Source organism: Balaenoptera acutorostrata, chromosome 4 (genome assembly GCF_949987535.1).
Source record: "Balaenoptera acutorostrata chromosome 4, mBalAcu1.1, whole genome shotgun sequence".
Lineage (NCBI taxonomy): Eukaryota > Metazoa > Chordata > Mammalia > Artiodactyla > Balaenopteridae > Balaenoptera > Balaenoptera acutorostrata.
Window position 1 is genome coordinate 147,672,818 of NC_080067.1, and position 24,422 is coordinate 147,697,239.

The 24,422-nt window shown below is 46.9% G+C and overlaps 1 protein-coding gene across 5 annotated transcripts in view; it reads left to right on the top strand.

The window, feature by feature from the left end:
* The window catches only part of MX2 (MX dynamin like GTPase 2), a 30,545-nt gene extending 6,347 nt beyond the window's left edge, over positions 1 to 24,198 (top strand). For 2 of the 5 annotated variants that reach the window (XM_007172716.2, XM_007172717.3), the window contains exons 2-14: positions 2,034 to 2,334; positions 2,935 to 3,127; positions 4,472 to 4,603; positions 6,358 to 6,512; positions 7,866 to 8,004; positions 9,907 to 10,105; positions 13,480 to 13,558; positions 16,687 to 16,809; positions 17,112 to 17,253; positions 18,124 to 18,282; positions 18,731 to 18,807; positions 20,610 to 20,864; positions 21,871 to 24,198. In XM_007172716.2, coding sequence (XP_007172778.2) covers positions 2,158 to 2,334; positions 2,935 to 3,127; positions 4,472 to 4,603; positions 6,358 to 6,512; positions 7,866 to 8,004; positions 9,907 to 10,105; positions 13,480 to 13,558; positions 16,687 to 16,809; positions 17,112 to 17,253; positions 18,124 to 18,282; positions 18,731 to 18,807; positions 20,610 to 20,864; positions 21,871 to 22,110 — 2,070 coding nt within the window. In that variant the 5' untranslated portion in view covers positions 2,034 to 2,157 and the 3' untranslated portion in view covers positions 22,111 to 24,198. The remainder of the gene's footprint in view (positions 1 to 2,033; positions 2,335 to 2,934; positions 3,128 to 4,471; positions 4,604 to 6,357; positions 6,513 to 7,865; positions 8,005 to 9,906; positions 10,106 to 13,479; positions 13,559 to 16,686; positions 16,810 to 17,111; positions 17,254 to 18,123; positions 18,283 to 18,730; positions 18,808 to 20,609; positions 20,865 to 21,870) is intronic. The other 3 variants (XM_007172718.2, XM_007172719.2, XM_007172720.2) reach the window with 3 other exon arrangements.
* Positions 24,199 to 24,422: the final 224 nt, after the last annotated feature.

Consider the following 24,422-nt stretch of genomic DNA (forward strand, 5'->3'; position numbering starts at 1 on the left):
TGGATTAGGACCCACCCTAGTGGCTTCATTTTACCTCAATCTCCCCTTTAAAGGCCATATCTCCAGTACAGACACACTCAGGCCCTGGGGGAACAGGACTCCAACATAGGAACTTGGGGACACAATTCAGCCCATATCAGTCCTCAAAGCATACTTGTTGAATGAATGAATGAATGAACAAATCACCCTCATTTTTAAAAACACGTCAGTGGCACACACAAAGTTGTGAATGTGCACATGTGCCGTCTGAGGAAGGCAAACTGTTAGGCCCAGCATTCAGAGATGATATAAAATATGAGAAGCTAGGTTAGGACCAAATTTTTTGAGAACTCTATTCTGAAAGAAAACATGACAGGTTTTTAGAAAGGGCAGTGACATGATGAGACCAGGGGTTTAGAAGGAAAAGGGCCACAATGTGTGCACAGGGGCCGCTGTCACGTAGAGAGGACGGATGGAGGGCTGGACTGCAGGACCGCAGCTGGACACGGGGTACAAGTGGACGCCCCAAAGGCCAGCTATGGAGGAGGGGCCACCTCAAGACTCCAATCCTCCCCACTGGTTAGTGCCCTGGGGCTGGCATAAAAAATTCCCCAAGCTCGGACGCATAAAACAAGACATTTATTCTCTCCTGGTTCTGGAGGCCGGAAGTTCCAGGTCGAGGCGTCGGCAGAATTAGTTCCTCCTGGAAGGGTGAGGGAGGATCCCTTCCAGGCCTCTATCCCAGCTTCTGGGGTTCCTGCCCCCCTTGGGGTTCCTCGGCTTGGGGCAGCATCCCTCCAATGTCTGCCTCTGTCGCCCTCTGGCCGTGGGTCTCTGGGTCTCAAATCCTCTCTGCCTGTCTCTTCTTGGATTTCGGGCCCACCCTCATCTCCAAATTCTTATCAGTTACATCTGCAAGTGGCCTTTTTCAAATAAGGTCACATTCATGTGTCCAGGTGGACATGCATTTGGTAGGGGGGGTGGAGCCATTCAACTCACTGTATCCATTCTGCTCCCAGTGGAGGTCATAGCAGGAAAGGGTTCATGACCCAGAGTCGCTGGCTGCTCTCTGGGCCCTGACTTAGGCCAGTAACTGGACCTCTGCGCTTCAGCTTCTTGACCTGGAAAAATGAAGATTAGGAGCTAACACGTAGGGTTGTTGTGAAAATGAAATGAGCATCTTAGAGCAGCGCTGGGTGAGGCCGGCACTCAATACCGCCAGCTCTTTCTAGGGTGCTGACTACCTGATTATAGGCCCCATGGAGAAGCAAGAGACCCAAACAACCATTTCTCCCAGGCTCCGCAGCAGGTTCACCTAGTCTGTGTGGGAAACAGTGATGGCAGGGCAGAGATCGGCTTCACACGGACCCAGGAGGGGCTGCCGGTCATCTCTCCACACCTTACAGTCTCCCGTCCAGTCCTGAACCTCAGGTGACACGGAGCCCATCAGAAGTGACAGCGGGACATTCAAAGTCTCCCGTGGAGGGCTTCCCTGGTGGCGCAGTAGTTGAGAATCTTCCTGCCAATGCAGGGGACACGGGTTCGAGCCCTGATCTGGGAAGATCCCACATGCCGCAGAGCAGCTAGGCCCGTGAGCCACAACTACTGAGCCTGCGCGTCTGGAGCCTGTGCTCCGCAACAAGAGAGGCCGCGAGGGTGAGAGGACCGCGCACCGCGATGAAGAGTGGCCCCCGCTTGCCACAACTAGAGAAAGCCCTCGCACAGAAACGAAGACCCAACACAGCCAAAAATAAATAAATAAATAAATAAATAATAAAAATAAAGGAATTCCTTTAAAAAAAACACTCTCCCGTGGAAGCGTGGAGTTCGCTTGTCCCCAGGCCCTGGGGGCCCATGGAGACCCCGCTTGTGCTCTGCGCCTGCGTGTTGCCATCCGCCCTCCTGCAGACGGGGCCTGTGCTGGGCTACCGGCCTCCCCTGTGTGCAGAGGGTGGGTTGTATGGGGTTGGGCAAGGCAGAGCTGGAAAAAATGCAGCCCTGAGGAGGTCTGCTGGGGGACGTCTGGGCCACGTTCCCAACTTGTGTCTTTGTAGAGCTTGCCAGGAAGATCGGAGGTGCTGAGCAGTGGTGACCGCACCCATCAGCTCCCCAGGCGACAGCTGGTGCCTGAGCCCTACGTGCAGCCCAGTTTCCTCCCAACACCGTCCAAAAGAAGAAATGAATTCCTTCCAGCAGCAGCCACTACGGCCACCGGGCGCAGCACCTGGACAGGTGATGTACCCGCCAAACTGGCAGGGGGGAGGGACGGACCCGGTTTTCCTCGCCAAGGACTTCAATCTGCTGAATTTGAACCATCAGCAGCCAGGAGGAAACAGGGACCAGCAGATGTCCAAGGTAAGTCGGGTGCAGGTATGGTCCGGAAGGGCGCACCCCAGCACCCCCCGGGGGTTGGCGGGGGCGGGGAAAGGCAGGAAACAAAACCTGCAAGTCTGGTCCAGCCCCAGGAGCACAACTGGGGTCCCCCTCTCTCCTGGGCACTTCCAACAAGCACCAGGGACAGACGCAGTCTCTGGGGGCAGCAGTGGCCTTCCTGGACGTGAATCTGGGGGCTCCTTCCTGGGAGCTTTGCCTCCAGCTATGACTAACGCTGTCATCACTGCCAGCCTGCCACCCCCACCCTACCCCAGCTCGGCAGCCGCGGGCCCGCTCCTCTCCTCCCTCCGGCTGGGAACGCCTGCCCCTTGGCGCCAGATGGCCTGCTCAGACGGGCACCTCCATCTCCAGCCCCAGCCAGATATTCCCCCCAGCAGCGGAAGCAAAGCCTCCACAGGAAGAGAGCACGGGGACCTCCCTGCAGGCACATCCAGATCCACCCCTCGTCCCTCCTGTTTCTAACCCAACATCAGTAGATCCATCAATTCGGCCACAAATTCCCGAAGGTGGTGGGAGCCCCATCCGAGGCCAGGACTGTGAAGTCTGTTGTGACTCTTCCAGGGGCCCGAGAACAACCTGTACAACCAGTACGAGGAGAAGGTGCGGCCCTGCATCGACCTCATCGACTCCCTGCGGGCCCTGGGCGTGGAGCAGGACCTGGCCCTGCCCGCCATCGCTGTCATCGGGGACCAGAGCTCGGGCAAGAGCTCCGTGCTGGAGGCCCTGTCGGGGGTCGCCCTTCCCAGAGGCAGCGGTAAGCTCTGCCGGGCCAGCCTCCTGCAAGCCACAAGGCATCCCGGGGACCAGTGGGCTCAGGGGAGGTCGCTGGGAAGGCCCCCGGGAGGGGCAGCTCCCACAGGCCCTGGACGGCTGCATCTGGAGTGCATGGTGTGGGCAGGGGGCCGGGGGGCAGGGCCCTGGATGTTCCTGCTGCCCCTAGTTTCTGAGTCCTCTTTCACCTGTCAGTAGCCATCGCTGGGCCTGTGTCAGTCGGTTTCTTTCTAGTTATCTTTCTAAGAGTGTAGAAGCATTTCTTCTTTGCTCTTGTTAATTTGTGAGTTTCAGGTAATATGTGAAGTCTTTCTGAAGAATTTTCTCAACACTTTGAGAAGCTATTAGCCAGGATCATGCTGTGATAAGACACAATGTTTCCTTTAAAAAATTTTTTTTGTTTGGCCATGCTGTGCAGCACGCAGGATCTAGTTCCCCAGCCAGGGATCAAACCCACGCTCCCTGCGTTGGGAGTGCAGAGTCTTAACCACTGGACCGCCAGGGAAGTCCCTGTTTCCTTTAAACATTTTTTAAGTGTGTGTAGAGTTAAAAAGCTGTTGTACATTTCTGATTTAATAAAATAATTATAAAGGAAAAAAAGAAGGAAAGAGATGGCATCCTGTAGTGGGTAGAAGTTCCCCTGTCCTGGTTCCCTCCCTCATTCCCATCTCCTGCAAGCACTGCCCATCGGTCAAACCCAACCAGAACCCGGGGGGCCAGGGCTGCCTCCTGGGCACAGAGGCGGGAGTGGGGATGCCGGAGGGCTGCCTGGGCCCTACACAGCCGCCAGTGAGAACGCCTTGGCCGGTGCCTCCTCCCGACCACAGGCAGCTGGTCCTTTTCTCCAGAGTCTCCTGTGAGTTTCCCACCAGCCCCAGGGCCTGACACGTGATGGAGTCAGAGTGGGGACAGAGCTCCTCCTCTCTGCCCTGGGTTCAGCATTTTGGGGAGAGAAACAACAGAGCAGAGAGTCTGGAGGCCACTGTGGCCATGGCAGTCTTGTGAGGCAGGCAGGTGGCCCTGGGCATACCCGCCTCGTAGGACAGTGCTGTGTGCTCCCTCCGCGCCCGAACGGGAGAGGCTTGGAGGGGCCGGACAGGGTCAGGTGGATCCCGCCGCTTCACATCCTGCCTGTCCTGGCCCCGGGCTTCCACCTGGACCACGCCCCAGGCCTTTCTATGGCCCGGGGGAAAGTGTTGGGGTTTGGACTAGGCCCTAGAGATTTCAGACGAGGCCTCTGGGGACACCGGGGAGAATAAGAGCAAAGGGCACCTGTGAACGCTTCTTTTTAAGGGAAACTTAGGATGTTTGGGAAACTCTCTCTCAGGAATCATAACCAGGTGTCCGCTGGTGCTGAAACTGACAAAGCAGGAGTTCAGGTGGGCCGGGAAAATCAGCTACCGGAAGACGGAGCTCCAGCTGCAAGACCCCTCACAGGTGGAGAGGGAAATACGTAAAGGTAGGGCCCCGCGGGCGGCTACAGGTGGGCTCCTTCTAACCCAGTCATCGTCGGTCATCGGGGCCTCTCCAGCTCCACAGCAAGCACCCGTCTCTTCTTTCCAGGCTTTTCCATGTGCCAGCCCCCCTGCCTCAAATGCCGTCCCTCACATGCTGTCCCTCCTCCTTGCCTGCCTAATTCCTACTCTTTCTTTGGGTCTCAGTTTACCTGCCCCTCCTCTGGGAAGTGTCCCCTACAGGACTCCCCGCCCCAGCTACCCTGGTCACTGCTGGGTGTGTGTGTCCCAAGGAGCTGCTCTAACCTAACGTGGCTGGGTGCCTGTGGCCACGTCCCTGTCCCCGTCCGATGCAGCTTCCCCCAGCGCTGACCCGCCCCCCCCCACCCATCATTTCTGGAAGCATAGCCAACACTTGAGATTAGCCTTAGGTAACCACAGAATGATCAAAAGGCTCAGTTGCTCCTGGAATCCACTTCCGTACCTGCTCAGAGGGGACCCTGGAGGTCACCCCCTCGCAACCCTGCCCCCCAGGTCCCTGAGCATGCGCACCCCTTCCCCCAGGCTTCTCCCCCTTCCTGCTCTCAAGCTGGGCTCAGCCAGGCAGGCGAAGATTAACCCTGATCATAACAGGAAACTCTGCAACCACAGCTTCCGTTCCAGGGAGATGGGCTTCTTCCTTACTAAGCAATAAACATAGCATCTGGGGCTGGGGTTTTCACATGACTCTGCGGGCTCAGCACCCCGAGAATCCTGTTGTCTCAGCTGGCTCACCAGAGGGATCCCTCCCAAAACAGAGAAGTACTGCCCCAATTCTAGCATCCACCCCTCAAAACAGAAACTTCTTGAGACCCTCAAGTGGCAAGTTTCCTAGCTTCAAATGATAAAAGCTCTGCACCCTCTGTGCCGGCCATGCCTGTCCTGGGGTGCCTCGTGCCCCGCACATCCTGCAGCCCTGTCGAGATCTGCCCAGACTCTCTCTAGCCATGAGCTCTGTGGGCAGGACTAGGAGGGCACCATGGGTGCCAGCTTGGGTGAACGTTCTGTGTAAGGATGTATAATGAGCATCTTTAGAATAGTGTCTTGGAACTCTGGTCCACTGCTGGTGGGAGGGTAAGTTGCTGTAACCACTTTGGAAAACTGGCACAATATCCACTAAGGCTGGAGGTGTGCACACCCCATGATGCCCAAAAACTCCGGTCCTGAGTATACCCCCAGCCAAAAGGTGTACCAAAAGTCAGGTTCCAGAATTTTCATAGCAGCACTCTTGCGATCACCCCCCACCCCGCCCCCCATTGGAAACCACCCAATGTCCATCAACAGTAGACTGGATCAAGGCACAGGGTGTAATAACACATGGTAATGAAAAGGAAGAGCCCTCAGCTATAAGCACCAATATAGGGTCCAGCCTGTGAAACTCACCAAGCCACGTGCCTAAGACAATGGGTACTTTCCTGTACGTATGGTACACTTCAGTACAAAGTTACAAAATCATATCTTAGGTAGTGACCCCGAATGATAATTAAGGCAGGAAAGGTTTACAAAGGAACAGGCTGGTTGTCATCTCCCCGACCCCAACTTCTATCTCTAAAGAATTAGGCAATTAATCAGGGCTGTGCCCTAAGTTGCCTGCCTATTTCTCACATCAGGGCTGTCCCCAAATATGGGTGAAATATGTAGCTGCCCACAGGTTTCACTGCTTCTGCTAGGTTGGGTTGTTCATTTGGACTCTCGGTTTTTCTCCTCTCGGTCTCTGTAGCCCAGGATGTCATAGCTGGGAATGGAGTTGGCATTAGCCACGAGCTCATTAGTCTGGAGATCACCTCCCCTGAGGTTCCAGATCTGACCCTCATTGATCTTCCCGGCATCACCAGGGTGGCTGTGGGAAACCAGCCCCATGATATCGGACTGCAGGTGAGCCTTTCTGGAACTTGGGAATGGGTCCCACGCTAAGTTGGGGAGACTTCTGAGGTCTCTGCCGGCAGCCCCAAGGGCTCTGGCGCACCTTCCCAGCCCTCACTCTGAGTAGTTGGGGAGGAGACTGGGGTAGGACCATCTAGGGTTGGGGCCTCATACTCAGATTCTGACAAGGGCCTGGCAGGTCATGGAAACAGGCAAAGTTGACTCAGTGGCACTGGAGGTGTATAGGCATTGACGCCCTGCCCAATGTTGTCCTGTGAGAATGCTGGCCCAGTGTTACCACTATCCTGATATTTAAAAGAAGCCGGAAATTGGATTTTTACATGGGATCTGCCAATTTTAGCAACAGTTTTTTAAACTAGCGCTACGTAAGTCAATCGGAACACAGACTGTTATCTCTGATCAGGGGCAGAAAGGCCACCACAATGCACAGAAATGAGAACTGCAGACCAGCAGTGACCCAGTACAAACCGACAGCTGCTGAGCCTTGGGCTTCTTTGCCAAAGACCTTCCCCCCTAAGGTTGCCTGAGGACACAGTCATCACTGGGATGCCAGAGTCACACATGATCTTTGGGCTGGGTTCACCCCAAGAGCAGCCTTCTCAAGCTTTGCCAGGCCAGCTCACATAGAGGCCAAGGAGACAAGGATGGTCTCAGGAGCGGGGTTGGGGTCCAGGGTGTAAAGGGGCAAGGCGGAGGACGGGGAGAAAATGATACCCTCCTGCCCTAGGACTGGGGTCACTTAACTGCCCTCTTCCTTTTTACGGGAGGCACTTCCAGTGTTGGGAACTCAACCATAGCCCAACTAGGATTGTCAGTCCCTTCTGGATGGGGTCTCTGCTAGCTCCACTGTCTTGGGCAGTTAAATTACTCTTTCTTCCTATATCCAAATCACCATTCTCTGTCTCTCTAGGAGCAGTGTAGTTAGGTCATTTCCCTTACTGCGTTAAGGGACTAATTCCACACTTCTTACCCCGCTTCATTCAGCAAACGGGTGGGATTTCCTAGGGTGTGAGAAAGATGCTTGCCTGGGGTCAGAGCACGTTGCTTCTTCCTGCCATAATCTCAGGAGTATCACAGGGAAGGTCTGTCGATGAAGGAGGGCTCTCATCTAGCCATGGGAATCAGGGAGTCTTTGAGAAAGAAGAAATATCAGTGATGAGCTTTGGAGGATAAGTAGGACATCAACAGAGAGCTCAATAAGGGCAAGTGGGTAGACATTCCAGAGGAAGGGGACAGGTTAAGCCAAAGCCCAGAAGTGTAACAACTGGGTCATGCTCTGGGATGTCTAGCCGTGCTCTTGGGTGACCAGAGACGTGTTCTTCCTTTGTGATTCCTTGGCATCAGATCAAGGCACTCATCAAAAAGTACATCCAGAGGCAGCAGACAATCAACTTAGTGGTGGTCCCCTGCAACGTGGACATCGCCACCACGGAGGCACTGAGCATGGCTCAGGAGGTGGACCCTGATGGAGACAGGACCATAGGTAAGAAGAAAGAACCAAGCTTCTAGAGGACAGGAAGCCAGGGAGAGACCCCTTATGTATTTAGAAGGTCCTGGAATGTAGCTCTGTTAGAGGCGCCCACATCCTGCCTTAGATCCAAGTGCTGTTCCCAGGGAAGCTCCACGGGCTCGGGGTGAAGTCGAGCACAGCAGGTGGGCCACCCTCACTGACAGTCAGGGTTAGATGTGTGGCCAACATCTGGAGGTTCTTTGCCCTCCTTCCTATTGTCCCTTATTTGCATTCTTGAACCATTCTGGATGGGGGAGGAGAAATGCCTTATTTGCTCTCCCACAATGGTCCAGAATGGAGAAAGTGGCCCATCAGCTCTGCAATTCCACAGGTAAAGTTCTTGTGAATCCTTGGTGCATGGAAAAGACTTTCCTAGGGCCTGTATGAACATACTCAGGGAACATACTTCCAGGCTTACATTGGAGCACAGATGTCTGCAGAATTTATATTCAAGCAGAACGCTTCCTGGGGCAGATGGGTTCCCTTAAATTTCTTTCTTTTTTTTTTTAAAGTCACTCTGGAAGGCATTATAGGGGACTTGGTTTAAGAGCACAGACTGCCTGGGTTTGAATCCTTGTTCTACCACTTACTGGCTACATATCCTTGGGCAAATAATAGCTGCTATTTAAAAATTTTTAATATTATTATTCAATATCACTTTTCTCCCAACCACTTCACCTACCCGTCGAGTTTGCCTTCCTGAAAATTTGCAAGTCATTTTCCTCTACTAAATGGATACTCAGTATATCATTGCCTTTTCCACTTTTTCCTCAACAAATGCCTAGTTTTCCAGTAAGGATCAAAATAACGCTAGGGGAATACAGCTCAAGTGTAATGTGTTATTATATGCCAGACTACACTTGTGCCCTGTTAGCTGCTGACTTCTACAGGTGTCTAGAACACATTGAACCAGAGAGAAAACGCAGGTTTTGAGTCACCAGTCATCGTGCAGTTATAAGTCATTAGGGATGTCTTATTGATGACCACAGAAGATAATATCATCTGTTCAGTAGACTGATCTATTTGGATATCAGTGTCTCCATAGAAATTGAGTAACACCAGTAGTAGTTTTCTGTTCTTCTCATTAGCCACAAACTCTAATAACCAAAAGTTCTTGCTAAATATTAGCTATTATTGTTATAAATTCAGCTAAGTACTATAACCATAGAGTATACACGATCTGGCCTTAGTGTATTCCAAACAGCATTATAACATCAATGCAAACTTTCCATGCATTCTAGGTCAAGTACAGAAATAGAGAACAGTGTGCTAGGTTTAAAAAGGAAATGGAATATACACTCATGTACACAGCAGCCTTATTCACAACAGCCAAAATGTGGAAGCAAACCAAGTGTCCATCAAGAACACAGTCACTTGGAAATCAAAGCTTTTGGTCCAATGTGAGCAGGAAGGAGTGAGGGCAGGAACATGAGAGAGGAAGGCAGGGAAGATATCAAAGTAGGTACCCAACCAGAAGGGGCAGAGTGAGTCTGTGACAGGAGACATTAGAGAGAGGGCACAGACCCTCCTTACAGTAGGGGATGACGTGTTTTTGGAAGCATGGTGATGGAGTGGGTCGGTTCCGATGATGTATGCTGCCTAAGTGTCTGGTACCCAGCAGGCACCCAAGAGACATTTGTTACATAAATTACACTAGGCAGTAAATGAGTTGAGTGAATGGGTGAGTGAAGAAAAGTACAAGTAAGAGGAGTGACGATGTAATGAATGAATGAATGAGCTGTCAGGCGCTGGGCAATCAAGGCTGCAAGAGGCTTTGCTGGTCATGGCCAATAAAAGATCCCGTAGCCTAGCAGCATTCAATATATTTGAGTAGAGAACCAACCTCTCCAGTGCCCTTCTCTAATCACCTCACAGGAATCCTGACCAAACCAGATCTAGTGGACAAGGGCACTGAGAAAGGTGTCCTGAAAGTCGTGCAGAACCTCACATACCGTCTCAAGAAAGGCTATATGATAGTGAAGTGCCGGGGTCAGCAGGAGGTCACGAACAAGCTGAGCTTGGCCGAAGCAACCAAGAAGGAAATGATGTTCTTTCAAACACATCCGTACTTCAGGTAAGATTCTTTAGGACAACCTTGGACTCCATGGAAAGCAGCCCCGCCTACCAGAATTGGCCTAGATGATTACCAAATTATATATAAAAATTATACAATTAGCATAACCTACCCTCGTCTTTATTTCGGTGTTAAATTTATTGGCTTACTTAAACAAACCAGTTTTTCTTGGACTCTGATGATGACACTGATTAAAAATTGTAATAGGGTATTTCATAAGGCAGAGCACACTTTGGTTTCTCAAAATGTTTTCACTTGCTTTCTCATTTTGAGTCCCACAGAATCTTGAAAAACACTGGGATTTTTCCCGTTGAATCGGGTACTTCTTTCCTTTCACTTTATTTAGGAACTTGCTGTTCCTGAACAGCAAGTTCAGGGGGGAGAAGGGTAATAAGATATAGAGGTCACTCCTGCTTTAAGGAGAGACAGTGGGAAAATGGTGAATTTTTGCAGACCAGGTTTGCTACTTGCTCTGTGCCCTTGGGAGATGGCTCAGCCTCTCTGAGCTTTTGCTTTCTCATCCTGCTAATGCTTCACAGGATTGCGGTTAGGATTAAATAACACGGCACACGCACATGTTCTGGCCAGCACTCTGTAGATACCACCCTGGTTCCTTCTTTCTCTCTGCTCCTGCCCTGAATGGAAGAAACAGATCATTTTCAGTAGTGTTAGGGGTCACAGGGAGAGAAAACTCTGCTCACCAAGCAGAGAGAAGATTCTGTAACAATCACACCCATGGTTCTCAACCCTGAGGGAGCAGTGGAATCTGCGAGAGAGTTTGTTAAAATCCAGCTGGCTGTGCCCTGTCCCAGAGCCTCTGAGGTCTGGGGTGTGGCCCCAGAATTTATGTTTCTAACAAGTTCCCAGTTGAGGTCGACGTTGCTGACCCAGGGACCACACTTTGAAAACCACTGTTCAAGGTCTCTGGGAAAGTTAAGTCTTGGATAAAAAAGTGTGCTGAAGGGCTTTGTTGTTGAACATCTGAGATTTAATCCTTGTGTGCCCACATGCTGGGACTCAGCCCTTGCAGGAAAGGCACTCACAGTAGCACTGGAAAAATGATCCTACTGGGTCCTTCGTGAATTTGTGTTAACAGCAAACGCTTAGCAACCAGACCACCTGGTGTGCGACCCTGGGCGAGGTACTTAACCTTCTGGTGCTTTTGCCTTTCTTTAAAATTGGTTGTTCAGGGGCTTCCCTGGTGGCGCAGTGGTTGAGAGTCTGCCTGCCAGTGCAGGGGACACGGGTTCGAGCCCTGGTCTGGGAAGATCCCACATGCCGCGGAGCGACTGGGCCCGTGAGCCACAACTACTGAGCCTGTGCATCTGGAGCCTGTGCTCTGCAACAAGAGAGGCCGCAATAGTGAGAGGCCCGTGCACCGCGATGAACAGTGGCCCCTGCTCGCCGCAGCTGGAGAAACCCCTCGCACAGAAACGAAGACCCAACACAGCCAAAAATAAATAAATAAATAAAAATTTAAAAAAAATTTGGTTGTTCAGTGATTAAATATTTGTAAAGCCCTTAGAATCATGTAGGCGCTTAGTAAGCACCGTGTAAACATTTTTTTAAATTTAATTTTATTGTGGAAAAAACATTTATCATGAGGTCCACCCTCCTAACAAATGTCTAAGTGAACAATGCAGTATTGTTAACTATTGGCACAATATTTTTCAGCAGAGCTCTGGAACTTATTTATCTTCCATAACAGAAACTTTTTGCCCTTAGATTAGCAACTCCTCATTTCTTCCTCCTCCCAACACCTGGCCACCATTCCCAGTCTCTGATTGCATGAGTTTTAGATAGCTCACATGAATGGAATCATGTAGTATTTGTCTTTCTGTGACTGGCTTATTTCACTTAGCAGAATGTTCTCAAGGTTCATTCATGTTGTCACACATTGCAAAATTTCCTTCTTTTTAAAGGCTGAATTATATTCTATTGCATATATCTACCACATTTTTTATCCATTTACCTTTCCATGAACATTTAGGTGTTTCCACACCTTGGCTATTGTGAATGGTGCTACAATGAACATAGGAGTGCTAATATCTCTTTGAGATCTTGATTTCAATTCTTTTGAATAAATGCCCAGAAGTGAGATTGCTGGATCATATGGTAGTCCCATTTTTAATTTTTTAAGGTACTTTCTTACTGCTTTCCATAGTGGCTGCACCATTTTGAATTCCCATCAACAGTATACAAGGGTTCCAATTTCTCCACATCTTTGCCAACACTTGTCTTTTGTTTTTTTGATAACACCATCCTAAAAGATGTGAAGTGATATCTCATTGCAGTTTTGATTTGCATTTCCCGGATGAGTAGCTGAGCATCTTTCCATGTGCCTGTTGGCCATCTGTATGTCTTTGAAGAAATCTATTCGAATCATTAGCCCATTTTTAAATTGGGTTATTAGGGTTTATTTGCTATTGAATTGTAGAGTTCCTTATATAGTTTGGAGATTACCCCCTTACCAGTTAGATGGTTTGCAAATATTTTCTCTCATTTTGTAGGTTGCCTTTTCCTCTGTTGATTGTTTACTTGTTGTGCTGAAGTTTTTAGTCTGATATCATCCTACTTGTCTATTTTTACTTTCGTTGCCAGTGTTTTTGGTGTCATATCCATGAAATCATTTCCAAGATCAATATGATGAAGATGTTCCCTCATGTTTTCTTCTAGGAGTTTTACAGTTTCAGGTCTTACATTTAACCCTTTAATCAATTTTCAGTTGACTTTGTGTCTAGTGTAAGATAAGGATCCAATTTCATTCTTTTGCATGTGGATATCCAATTTTCCCAATACCACTTGTTGAAGAGATTATCCTTTTCCCATTGTGTATTCTTGTCACTTTTGCCAAAAATCAGTTAACTGTATAGGCATGGATTTATTTCTGGGCTTGCTATTCTGTCCCATAGGTCCATATGTCTGTCTTTATGCTAGCATCATACTGCTTTAATTACAGTAGCTTTGTAATATATTTGAAAACAGGAACTATGATGCCTCCAGTTTTCTTCTTTATCAAGATTGATATTGCTATTCTGGGATAAATATTTGCTATAAGAAAGAAAATACTAATTCGGGCAAGTCACTTAACCTCTATGATGTTATATTTGTTTTGCTTTTCCTGAAAAGATGACTTACCTCATGAGTTTATTGGGATGACAAAAAGAGAAAATAAATGTAACCTTCCCAGCACTGTGCTTGCCTAGGTATGAGCTTGCTCCATAATTATCAACTGTCTGCATTCGCTGCCTGGCTTTTCTGATGGTGTGTGTTGCCCCAAGGAGCTGAGCTCACCTATCCACTTACAAAGCCCAGTATTGGAAAATGATCACATGGACCCTTTTTAAATTCATGTGTGCTCTGTCTGGTTTCAGAGTTCTCCTGGAGGAAGGAAAGGCCACGGTGCCCTGTCTGGCAGAAAGACTGACCACCGAGCTCATCTGGCATATCAATGTGAGTCAATGGGTTGAGTTGCAAGCTCTAAAAATGGCAGCCTGTCCAAGTCACTTTCTTAGTCATGGGTTGACTAAGACACTCCAGTGAACTGTCCAAACCAGCAGACAACAAGCACATTCTGAAAACCAAATCTCTCCTGGTCAGAGGCTCATGAGAGAGACCCTGAAATGGGAAAGCAATAACTGCATAACGTTGAAACAAAGAGTTGAATCTGTCAATTTGGGGGAAGCAAAGAAAGAAGGAGGAAAACTCTAATACCAGGTTAGCTGTGTAAAAAGGAGTGAATGCTGAGTTAGCAAATTTTTAAATAGGTTGTTAACAATTCACAGTATAAAAAACATTTTCCCAGCTTCAAACTTATGGGAAATAAATGTTCAGTTTTCACCGATTCTCAAAGATAGACAACCACAAAGTTCTCATGATGTCATTGAAGATAGGGGAACCGTGGCTGAGTGCTTATTGAGAAGGAGAATATTTGTAGCCACCACCCCTACCGTCGCGGGCTCTGGGAGCATGCGACAGCCGCCATATCTGCACACCCCCTATGAAGAGGATAATGGCCAGGACACACTGAGGAAAGAGGCAGCAGGCATCCATACTAAAAACAGCCCTTGCACCAAAAATATTAAACCTGCACAAACTACACAAGGACGCTTTCACATATAATTAGCCCTCCAAGACCTCAGTAGATAATCATTTCTCCTAAACTCACAGAGTAAGAGAAACATAAGTAAAATGAAGAAGGAGAGGAACCATTCCCACTTAAAAGACCAAGAGAATTCCCCTAAAGGAACAAACAATGAAACAGACCTGTTCAGTCTAATAGACACTGAGTTCAAAAAGGAGGTAATGAAAATACTGAAGGAACTAAGAAAGGCTGTCAACAGAAGTGCAGACTACTGTAAAAAGGAACTCGAAACTATAAGGAGGAGCCAAGAAAAATTAGAAAATTCATTTGCCAAGACAAAAGCTGAGCTCAAGGCAATGAATAGCAGAATGAATAGTGCAGAAGAATAACTAAGTGACCTGGAAGATAGAAAAATGGAAATCACCCAATCAGAACAATAGACAGAAAGCCAAATGAGAAACAGAATATTTGTCATGCTTGCTTCAACCTTTTACATGAGGTAGAACAACATGAGAAGATGGAAAATTAACCCTTAGAGCAGAGATGATCCCAGGGGCTGGACTCCAGTCCATGCTAAATTGCATGTCATGCAAAAACAATGCATTCTTTTGAACCAGAAAACACATACCAAAGAATATTTGGTTGCAAGGGGCCAGTGGTTCTCAAACTGTGTGTGCACAAAAGTTACCTGGAAAGTTTGTTTAAATTCAGCTTCCTGGGCCCCTGGCTGAGTTTCGGAGTCAGTGGGTCTGGCGGGGGCAGGGCCGGTGAATTTGCTTTTCTCAGCTCCCAGATGATCTGAGGAACACACTTTGAGGAGCACTGAGTCTAGTGGAATCCCCTCAGTTTGCAGCAGAGAATTCTGAAAGACATATCCCTGTCTAAAACATATATCCCCTGTCTAACTGAGAAAAACATCTTTTTTGCAAAAACACTTTGCATTTTGATAATTTTTTAATAACATAGCTCTCAACATTTAAATATTTCATTTTAAATTTTGAATTTGTTTTGTACTATTTTAAATTAACTTAAAAAATTTATATCAAGACTTAATTATGATAATTTGAAATATCAGGGAAAAAATTACTACATTTCTGCCTAGAGATACAAGTACAAACTGGAGAGAGAGAGAGAGAGAAAGAGAGGCTGAGACCTTATCAACTTCTTGGTACCCTAATCCACAAACTGCCTCTAAATCTCAATGAGCTCATCCTGCCTGGCTGGCTGCACCAACGTCGTTCACACAGGTGTCTTTACCTGCAGTGTTTACCTGCTCGGGCTGTACAGGTGGTGAGCGGGATGCAAAGTGGAGCTCTACTGCTTACCAGCTCAGCAATGATATCAAGCAGTTTGGCTCTGAGCCTAAGGTTCCTCTCTTGTGAAAAAGAGGCAATGAAGACACATGCTTTGTACTGCGGTGCAGGGCTTCACTGCGATGTGAAGGGCTTGGAATGATGCTTGGCCCAAAGATAACCCTCCTTGGTGCCCCTCTGCATCCTTCCTGCTCCTCCTCTTTGTTAAATTGTTGTTAGCAATGTTGACTGCTTAGGACTGTACCCAGCCTGACAGCGACACACAGACATAGCCTCTACCAAAGCACCATTTATCAGTTTGTAATGCTCAGGTGACCACCAACATAACATTTTACTAAAGAAATCTTCCATTATATTCAAGCGTCAACTACAAATTGGCACTTGCCATCTACTTCTACAAGGATTAAATCAAGCGCTGCTGCAGCTGCTGTCTTTGTACACTCCCTGAAAGGAGTTCAGGGTGGAGATCAGGAATGATGCCCTCTGTGCTCTGGGAAAAACTGGCAGAACAGGTCTTCAGATAGTTAGATATTCTCAGAAGATTTTATGAGCCCAATTCTTGTATCTCCTCATATCTAGAAAGGCACTAAAATCCTTCATGGTGACGTCTGCTCCTTGTGACTAGCAGTAACCTTCACGAGACTAGCAGAACCTTCTGCAAAAAATATGTGCTTGATGGCATGGACTCCCCTTTACCAAAATCACATATATACTGACTTTCCCCCCTAACTCTTTGGAGCAGTTTCTCAGAGCTATCTGAGATGCTATCTCCCAGGCTATAGTCCTCATTTTGCCCCAAATAAAACTTAACTCACATTGTTCATGTTGTGCATTTTTTTAAGTCAGCACAAGGATACTTTTTCTCTCAATGAAAAGCACTGAGCCAAACAAAACAAAAAAACAAAAACAAAAACTGGCCCCCATCTGATTCCAACCCGCTCTGGTCACTTGACAGAACTGCAAAATTCTTGACACTAGATGGTTCAAGCTGTAGTGCATAACATTGCATCCAAAGCCCTTCTTGAGCTCTTAACAGGGGTCCATCTCAACAAGCTTCACAAAATAATAGAAATTCCGGATCCCCTTGAATGCTTTCAAATGAGACTCTGCCCATACACCTAAGAAATTTGTCAGCTAATTTCATCAAGCTGCAGCATTTCATTGTTTGCTCTTCTTTTGTTCAGAAATCGCTCCCTTTGTTAGAGAATCAACTAAAGGAGAGTCACCAGAGGGCGACAGAGGAGCTGCGCCAGTGTGGAGACAACATCCCCAGCAATGAAGCCGATAAAATGTTCTTTCTGATTGAGGTGAGGATTACTGGGGACCCCATGTGACCCTCAGACACAGAAACTGGCTTCTCCTTAGATGGTCGCATCCTTCCTGGTGGCCCTGCACATCTTGAGGTGGCCCTCCCTATATGTGAGCTTCCCCGCCTGTGGCTTGTGGGAGCCCTGCCCTGCCCTCCCTGGGTCTCACCTGGGAGATGAAGTGGCTGGTGGGTCATCGGACCCCCTTGAAGCCCCAGCTCCCACACCACACTCAGCTGTCCCAGATCCCAGCTCTGTAATATGATTACAGCCCAGAATGATGCTTTTATCTCATTTTTCAGAAAATTAAGGTGTTTAATCAGGACATTGAAAAGTTAATAGAAGGAGAAGAAATTGTACAGGAGAAAGAGTCCCGCTTATATAACAAAATCAGAGAGGAGTTTAAAAGCTGGATACTCGTACTTGCAGACAATACCCAAAAAGGTAAGTCTGGGGACAGGGCTCCCGCAAAAGCAGCATCATGTTTACCAAGACCAGAAGCTACTTCCGGCACATGAAAAGTGTGCGAAGAGCTGACTGTGCCCACACGAGGGACCCCTTAGTATCTATAACAGCTTCCCACCCATCAGTGTGGTGCGCTGACCTCACCAATTCAACAGAAGACGATTCCACCACCTACTTCCAGCTTTCTTCTTGCTCCTTTGCTCTGAGGCGAGGCAATTTCACTTACCCCGTCTCTTCCCTCCTCTTCACCCTTAATCCAAGACCAGAGAGGTCAATGCTTTGACAAGAAACTCCTTGCTTCCCCAGGCAGAATTCCAACTTCCATTCTGCTGCAGCCCAAATGCCAATAGGGTGTGTGCCCATGGTGTGTGTGTGTGTGTGTGTGTGTGTGTGCGTGTGTGCGCGTGTGTGTGTGCACGCATATGTGTGTGCATCTTTGTTTTGGCACTTGATAAAAACAGCACTATTCCTTCCACAGTAGGAGTCCTCCAGCTGTAGTCTGGATGTATTCTTGGGAGAGCTGTAAGTGCCATAAGAATTTTTGAGTTTCTATTTTCATTTAATTAATCAGATTTTTTTCCTACCAATTATAAACATTCAACTTCTTTCTTGGGTTGATGACTCTCAACTGAAACACGTTTGAATAGAATAAAATTTTGGTTCTTAAAAGTCAGTATTTCTCAAACTTGCATCATCAGACCATGAATATTTTTTTCATTATAAAAAAACTCTGTTTAGAAACATTGTCATAGGGTTCATTGGGTAATCAAGACTTGAGAAAAAGTCCCTATCTTTAAAATGTCCATGAAATTATTAGAATTTACCCTGGTGGTTTGTTTTATGTTGCAGTTAAGAATATCATTCATGAAGAAGTCTCAAAATATGACAAGCAGTATCGAGGCAAGGAACTTCTCGGATTTGTCAGCTACAAGACGTTTGAGACCATCATGAAGCAGTATCTCGAACAACTGGTAGACCCAGCACTCAAGCTACTCCAGAAGGCCGTTGGTGAGGAACTCTCATAAGTGCCTTTCAAATGATCATCCCAGTACCTCCCATAGTCTCAATGCCTTGAGGGAGAGATTGGAATGGAATTACCAAACACAGCCTGCAGATGCTTGCCCATCTGGGGGGAGGACAAGAGTGTGTATGAACTTTATCTACCTCATACCTAAGCCTGGACGCCGCTGTATGAGGAACAGTCTGTTGCTAACCCTGTAGAGAACACATACCCAGGAAAGGACCAGAAATTGATAGGACCTGCTCAGGGTGGTGGTGCATTTGGCATCTCCCTTTATGGGGATTATGTACCATCCCCACCTTCTCTCTTGGTCTGTAGATCTGGGGAGCTCGGCCCTAGAATGGGGTCATTGTATCATTATGTATCCTCCCTGTGTCTTTAACCCATTTCATTCCTGCTTGCATTTTACTGATGCTTTGTTCTTTCCTTGATCAGAAATTATATGGCAAACTTTCACTGACACAGCCCAAAAAAGTTTTGGTGGATTTTACAACCTTAATCACACAGTCCAGGTAAGTGCCCACAGCTTACTTGTTGGTAGCCTGTACTACTGGCTGATTTATCTGGGTTTAACCTTTAAAAGAAGCTGGATATTTACTATCATTTGGAAACATAAGGCCAGGGTTATAATGGCACGGTTGCTGGGCTGGTGACTCCAGGAGCATCTGTCATTTTGCTTCTGCTCTGGAGAAATGCCTGGGAGAAATGAAACGGAGCACGTGACCTGGTTACCCTTTCTGCAAGATCTTCTGCAGCCTGGCAGGACATAGGCTGGATGGCGATGACCATACCTAGTGATGGGCTGGTATTTTTGAATCTTATTCTTGCACAAAGGACTAGTCTTACTCCAAAATCTTTATACGTTTGACTTAAAATATTGCCACAGCTGTGTGGGTTTTCACTTAGCAAGTTAGTTATTGAACCCTTCCCTCAGGAAAGGGAAGAGAGGGGTGTTTGGCTCCCACCTGGGCTTAGATAAAAATCATCTTCCACCCAGGCCTAGACGGATGCGTCAGAAGCTCATTCCACGGGCTCAGGAGAACAAGAAAAAACATTTGTCATTTTTTCTATAACAAAAGAGTTTCTCCTTTCACCTCTTTGGCCAGTTGGTGGAAAACAAATCACACTTCTCCAACTATCCCAGGGGCTGTGTCTGAGTCCTGGGCTGGGTGACGTGCCTGGTCCTTGATCACCATTTCTCCAGGCTGGCAGCTTTGAAGATGTATGTGTCCTTCCTGGGCCTTAGTGGTTGGTCCCCTGGGTGCCCCATGCTCCTGACTACAGGACTGGTCCTCGTGAACGCCTCCCCAGCCCTGCCAGGGCGCAGAGCACTCTGATGCAAACACAGGCTGTTCTGTGGCCGAGGAAAGTCCAAGGGCCTCTGGCCCCCTGTGCCATCCTGGGATGAGTAAGGTCTGGGCACGGCTACCCGACACCCACCCAGACGCACTCCCCCTGGGTCTGTACCCTGTTCTCCTGAGCCACATCAGAACCAAGGGTCTTGTGTCCTCCCGTGCAACTCCTCTTGGGAAGTGATGCATAGCCCGCTTCTACTCTCAGGCCCCAAATCTGCAAGGCGGGGTGTGGTGCGGTTTGTCACGTACGTGGTTTTGGCCACATACACTCCTAAAAAGGAAGGAAAACCTGCCCTTGCGAAGCTCACAGTTTCTCCCTTCTCTCAAATTACTGTCTCTCCCTTCAATGCACAAAAGTCTGTTTGAAACTCAAAAGCCAAGAAGTGAACCCATTCCACTATGTCCTCTCTCCCTTTCCCGGGATGCCTTTGACCGTGTAGGTGACACGGGAGTCGCAGGATTTCTGGGAAACACGGATATGGAGCTGTTATCCCACTGTGCTCATTAGCCCTGGAGACATTCTTGAATGCTTGGATTCAAGCCATCTGCAGAAACAAGAGTGATGGGCATGAAAATGTAGAATAAACCATAACTGAGGAAGCAGAAATACGGGGATGTGGGAGGAGATGAAGGTCGGGGCAGAGAAAAAGAACAGGCGTGTGATCCCTTTGGCAGCACGTATACTAAACAAACACACACACACACAGACCGGCAGTAGAGAAGGTGAGCCTGGCACAGGCAAGGGGCAGAGTCACAAGGTAGGACAGGTGAGGAAGGCAGCAGAGGGTGAAGGGGGACCTCCTGAAAATCGCCATTTAAAAGTCTCAGGCCTTCTTTGACCTCGGATTATTTTTAACTCCGTGTTCAGCATAATAGTACTTCCTAGGCTGTTTAAACAACGGGGTGGGGGGGGGGGAAGAAAAAGAGAAGTAATATGTTTCTCTTTCTTATTCAATTAGAGCAGGATTGAAGAGATAAAAACAAAACAAGCGGAAACAGCAGAAAATCTGATCCGTCTTCAGTTCAGGATGGAGCAAATGATTTATTGTCAAGATCAGATTTACAGCGTGGTTCTGGGCAAAATTCGAGAAGAGATTTTTAACCCAGTGGAAAAGCCTCCACAGAATCTTCAGTCGAAATCGTCCCTTTTAAATGATCCGCCTTCAGTTTCCTCCATTGTTGAGATTTGGGTCCACCTGAATGCGTATTTCTCGGTGAGCATGTAGGGGGTACAGGGACAGTGCACTATGGTTCCTGCCGAGCAGAGAGCGGGGTAACCGCGTTGACAGCTGCTTAGCTGAGCAAACAGGGAGAGGTCACTGCTGTGTACCAAGCCCTTTGGCTGTGAAAAACTACTCATATATAATCTCATTATAGTTTTATCGTAATCTTACCAAAGCACTTTTAATTTGCCCCCAACTCAGGTTTCCCGTGTAGCAGAGAATGCACTCAAAATTAATTCCATCTCCAAAGTTCTCTGTATTTTGTGCTATGCATAAATTACAAAATTACTATTATCAGAATACAGCAAAGCACTAACTTGACTGGTTATAGTTTAGCTTCCCTTCATAGTTCAGAAGGCACTCAGCTCTTGAAGTGCCTCAAACGTGCGAGTTCCACAAAGTGGGCATGAAAAAGGCTTTCCCTAGATTTTGCGACCCAGACGGCTTCATGGTTTCTAACACTCCATCCGTGGACTAAAGTATTAGGGCGCATAGAGAAGGAGGTAGCTTTTCAACTGCAAAGAAGCCCAACTCCTGAAGCCCTTTCTTGATCCGAATAGAAAGTAGAGTTACCCAGGTGTGGGGTCCAGCTGTCAGGCAAACTGGAGATGCTGATGAAAGGAGGGAATGAGGCGAGCACTGACACAGGTCCCGATCGGCTCCCACATGGGACCCAGGGTTCACAGCTGGGAGGTCTCTCCAGGGAGGAGAAGCGGGAGTGGGGGTGGAGCTCCCAGAAGGGCTGGGATGTCCAGAACGTGGTATGGGTTTGCGAGCCTACAGGTGGGTTCTTCGTGCCAGAGGGAATACCTGGGCAGGGAAAACTGGGCGACCCAAATCGATCTTTCCCTTGGTTTGGTACTGACCACTGGCGTGGAGGTGGACGGGACATCAGGACTCAGTAAGTAGACCATGCATGCATCCAAGAACTTTTCTCTGCAGCCACAGGCCTTGGGCCCAGACCCCTCCAGCTGACCCTTCTTATCCCCTCTTCCAGGAAACCAGCAAACGTCTCGCCAACCAGATCCCATTCATAATTCAGTATTTTATGCTCCGAGAGAATGGTGATTACTTGCAGAAAGCCATGATGCAGATACTACAGGAAAAACAGCACTATACCTGGCTGCTTCAAGAACAGGGTGACACGACAGCCAAGAGGAAATTCCTTCAGGAGAAAATTTACCGGCTGGTTCAGGCACGGCGAGCTCTCTATGAATTCCCCCATTTAAAGGTGTAAATTCCAAAAGAACACCAGTGCTGCTGGGTTTTGCTATGCGCATGATTGTAAGGGAGTTGGTACAGGAAGTGGTTTCTCATTTGGGGCCAGACTTTTCTGTTGCTGTCTGTGTCCATCTTCACTGTGCTGCACTCAGCACCTGAGTTTATATCTGAAGCCCCGTAACCCACAGAGCTGTCACCTCTACCAGGAGGTCTTCCTCGTCCTCTGTGAAGAGGGGGCTCTCCAGCCCTTGGGCCCCAGAGCCCCCAGTTACAGCATTCTTAAATACTGCTGTCATTCTTTGTTAATTTTTCACCCCTCTGCATTAGACTATGAGACCTCAGAAAGGTAAGGTCAGTTCATATTCTTTTGTATTTTCAGAATCTGGCATGGTGCCTGGCACATAGTAGCCACTTAATAAATATCTCATTGAACCAATGAATGATGGAGATTACCTGAGGCTATGGCTTAAATCCAGACTTTGGTTGTTTGGAATGGTGTCCCTTAGCTGGTCACTTTCTGATAAATTCAGTCATGCCACCTGCTTCCCATCATTTGCTGTGATGGTGTTTCCCAGCCCCTGGGGAGAAAAGAGGCTGAGTGATGATTATTTTTAATTTGTAGTTTCTCTAATTGCAGTGAACTCCATTGCTGTGTTAAGTCTTAAAGAGAAATTTAATAAGGAAAAACATTTTTTTAAAAAACATAGAGATTCACACCAGTGGTCATCTCTAGATTGGAGGATTATGGTTAATTTTATTTTCTTCTTCAAACTAAGCTAATGACCTCACAGGAATTTTAGGAAGGTTAAGTGAAACCATTTCTACAAACTATGTGTCCCAAAGCAGGTGTTCAAAAATGCCAGCAATTTTTCCCTCCAACAAAGACCTCTTTTTTTCTTTACCTCTAGGTCTGTAGAGAAGCCCTCAATTCTAAAGCTCTTCCAGACAGTTCTTATGTTTAGTTCTTTGATACTTTTTGACAATTTTTGTATATGGTGTTAGATAAGAGTCCTTTTGCGTATGCATATCCAGTTTGCCCAGCACCATTTTTTGAAACGACTGTTCTTTCCCTATTAATCTTGGCACTCTTGTCAAAAATCATTTGACCATATATGCAAGGACTTGTTTCTGGGCTCTGTTCTATTGCATTGGTCTATATGACTGTCTTTATGACATTACCACACTGTTTTGATAATTGTAGATTTGTTGTAAGTTTTGAAATCAGGACATGTGAGTCCTCCAGCTTTGTTCTTTTTCTCATGTTTTTTTTTTTTTTTTGGCTATTCAGGGTCTCTTGAAATTCCATATGAATTTTAGGATGAGTTTTTCTATCTTTGCAAAAAAATGTCATTGGAATTTTGATAGAAATTGCACTGAATCCATAGATAGCTTTGGGTAGTATTTGCATCTTAACAGTATTAAGTCTTTCAATCCATGAACATAGGATGTCTTTCCATTTATTTGTGTCTTCTTTAATTTCTTTAAGCAATATTTTATAGTTTTCAGTGTACAAGTCTTTCAATTCCTTAGTTAGTTACCAAGTATTTTGTTCTTTTTGATGCTATTGTAAATGAAATTGCTTTCTTAATTTCCTTTTCAGATTGTTCATTGTTAGTTTACATATATGCAACTCATTTTTATGTGTTGATTTTATATCTTGCTACTTTGTTGAATTCATTACTAGTTATAACAGTTTTTGTGAACTATTTATGGTTTTCTACATATAAGGTCATATCATCTGTGAACAGAGATTATTTCACTCCTTCATTTCTGACTTGGATGCCTTTTATTTCTGTATCTTGCCTAACTGCTCTGGCTAGAACTTCCAATACTATGTTGAATAAAAGTGGCAAAAGTGGGAATCCTTGTCTCACAAAGTTACTCTGATTTTAAAGAAATTTGTAATATTGAACCTAAAGATTATGAGAAGACACTTTAAAAGACAAAACATTGGTTTCACTTTAGGTATCATACTTTTTTTCTTTTTGGCTTTTCCCCCTCATTTTATGAATTGGGTCACATGTACAAATAGTAGCAGAGCTGAAGAAAAGAATCAAATCCCTTCATATAATAAATGCTGTTGTGAACAATCAATTCTGAGAAAAATAAAATCTGATGTTTATTATTTGTTTCATAAATTGTATAGTCAAAGCTTCCCCTAAATGTTTAATACATTTCACTCATGTGTACACATACACAGCCTCAACCAAAGCTTCCCATTTACCACCTCAGGACTGACCCCAAAACCCAGGTGTGAGGCATCCAGGAAAGATGCTTGGAGCCAGGTGTATGAGTTTCCTGGGGCTGCGATACAAAGTACCACAAACT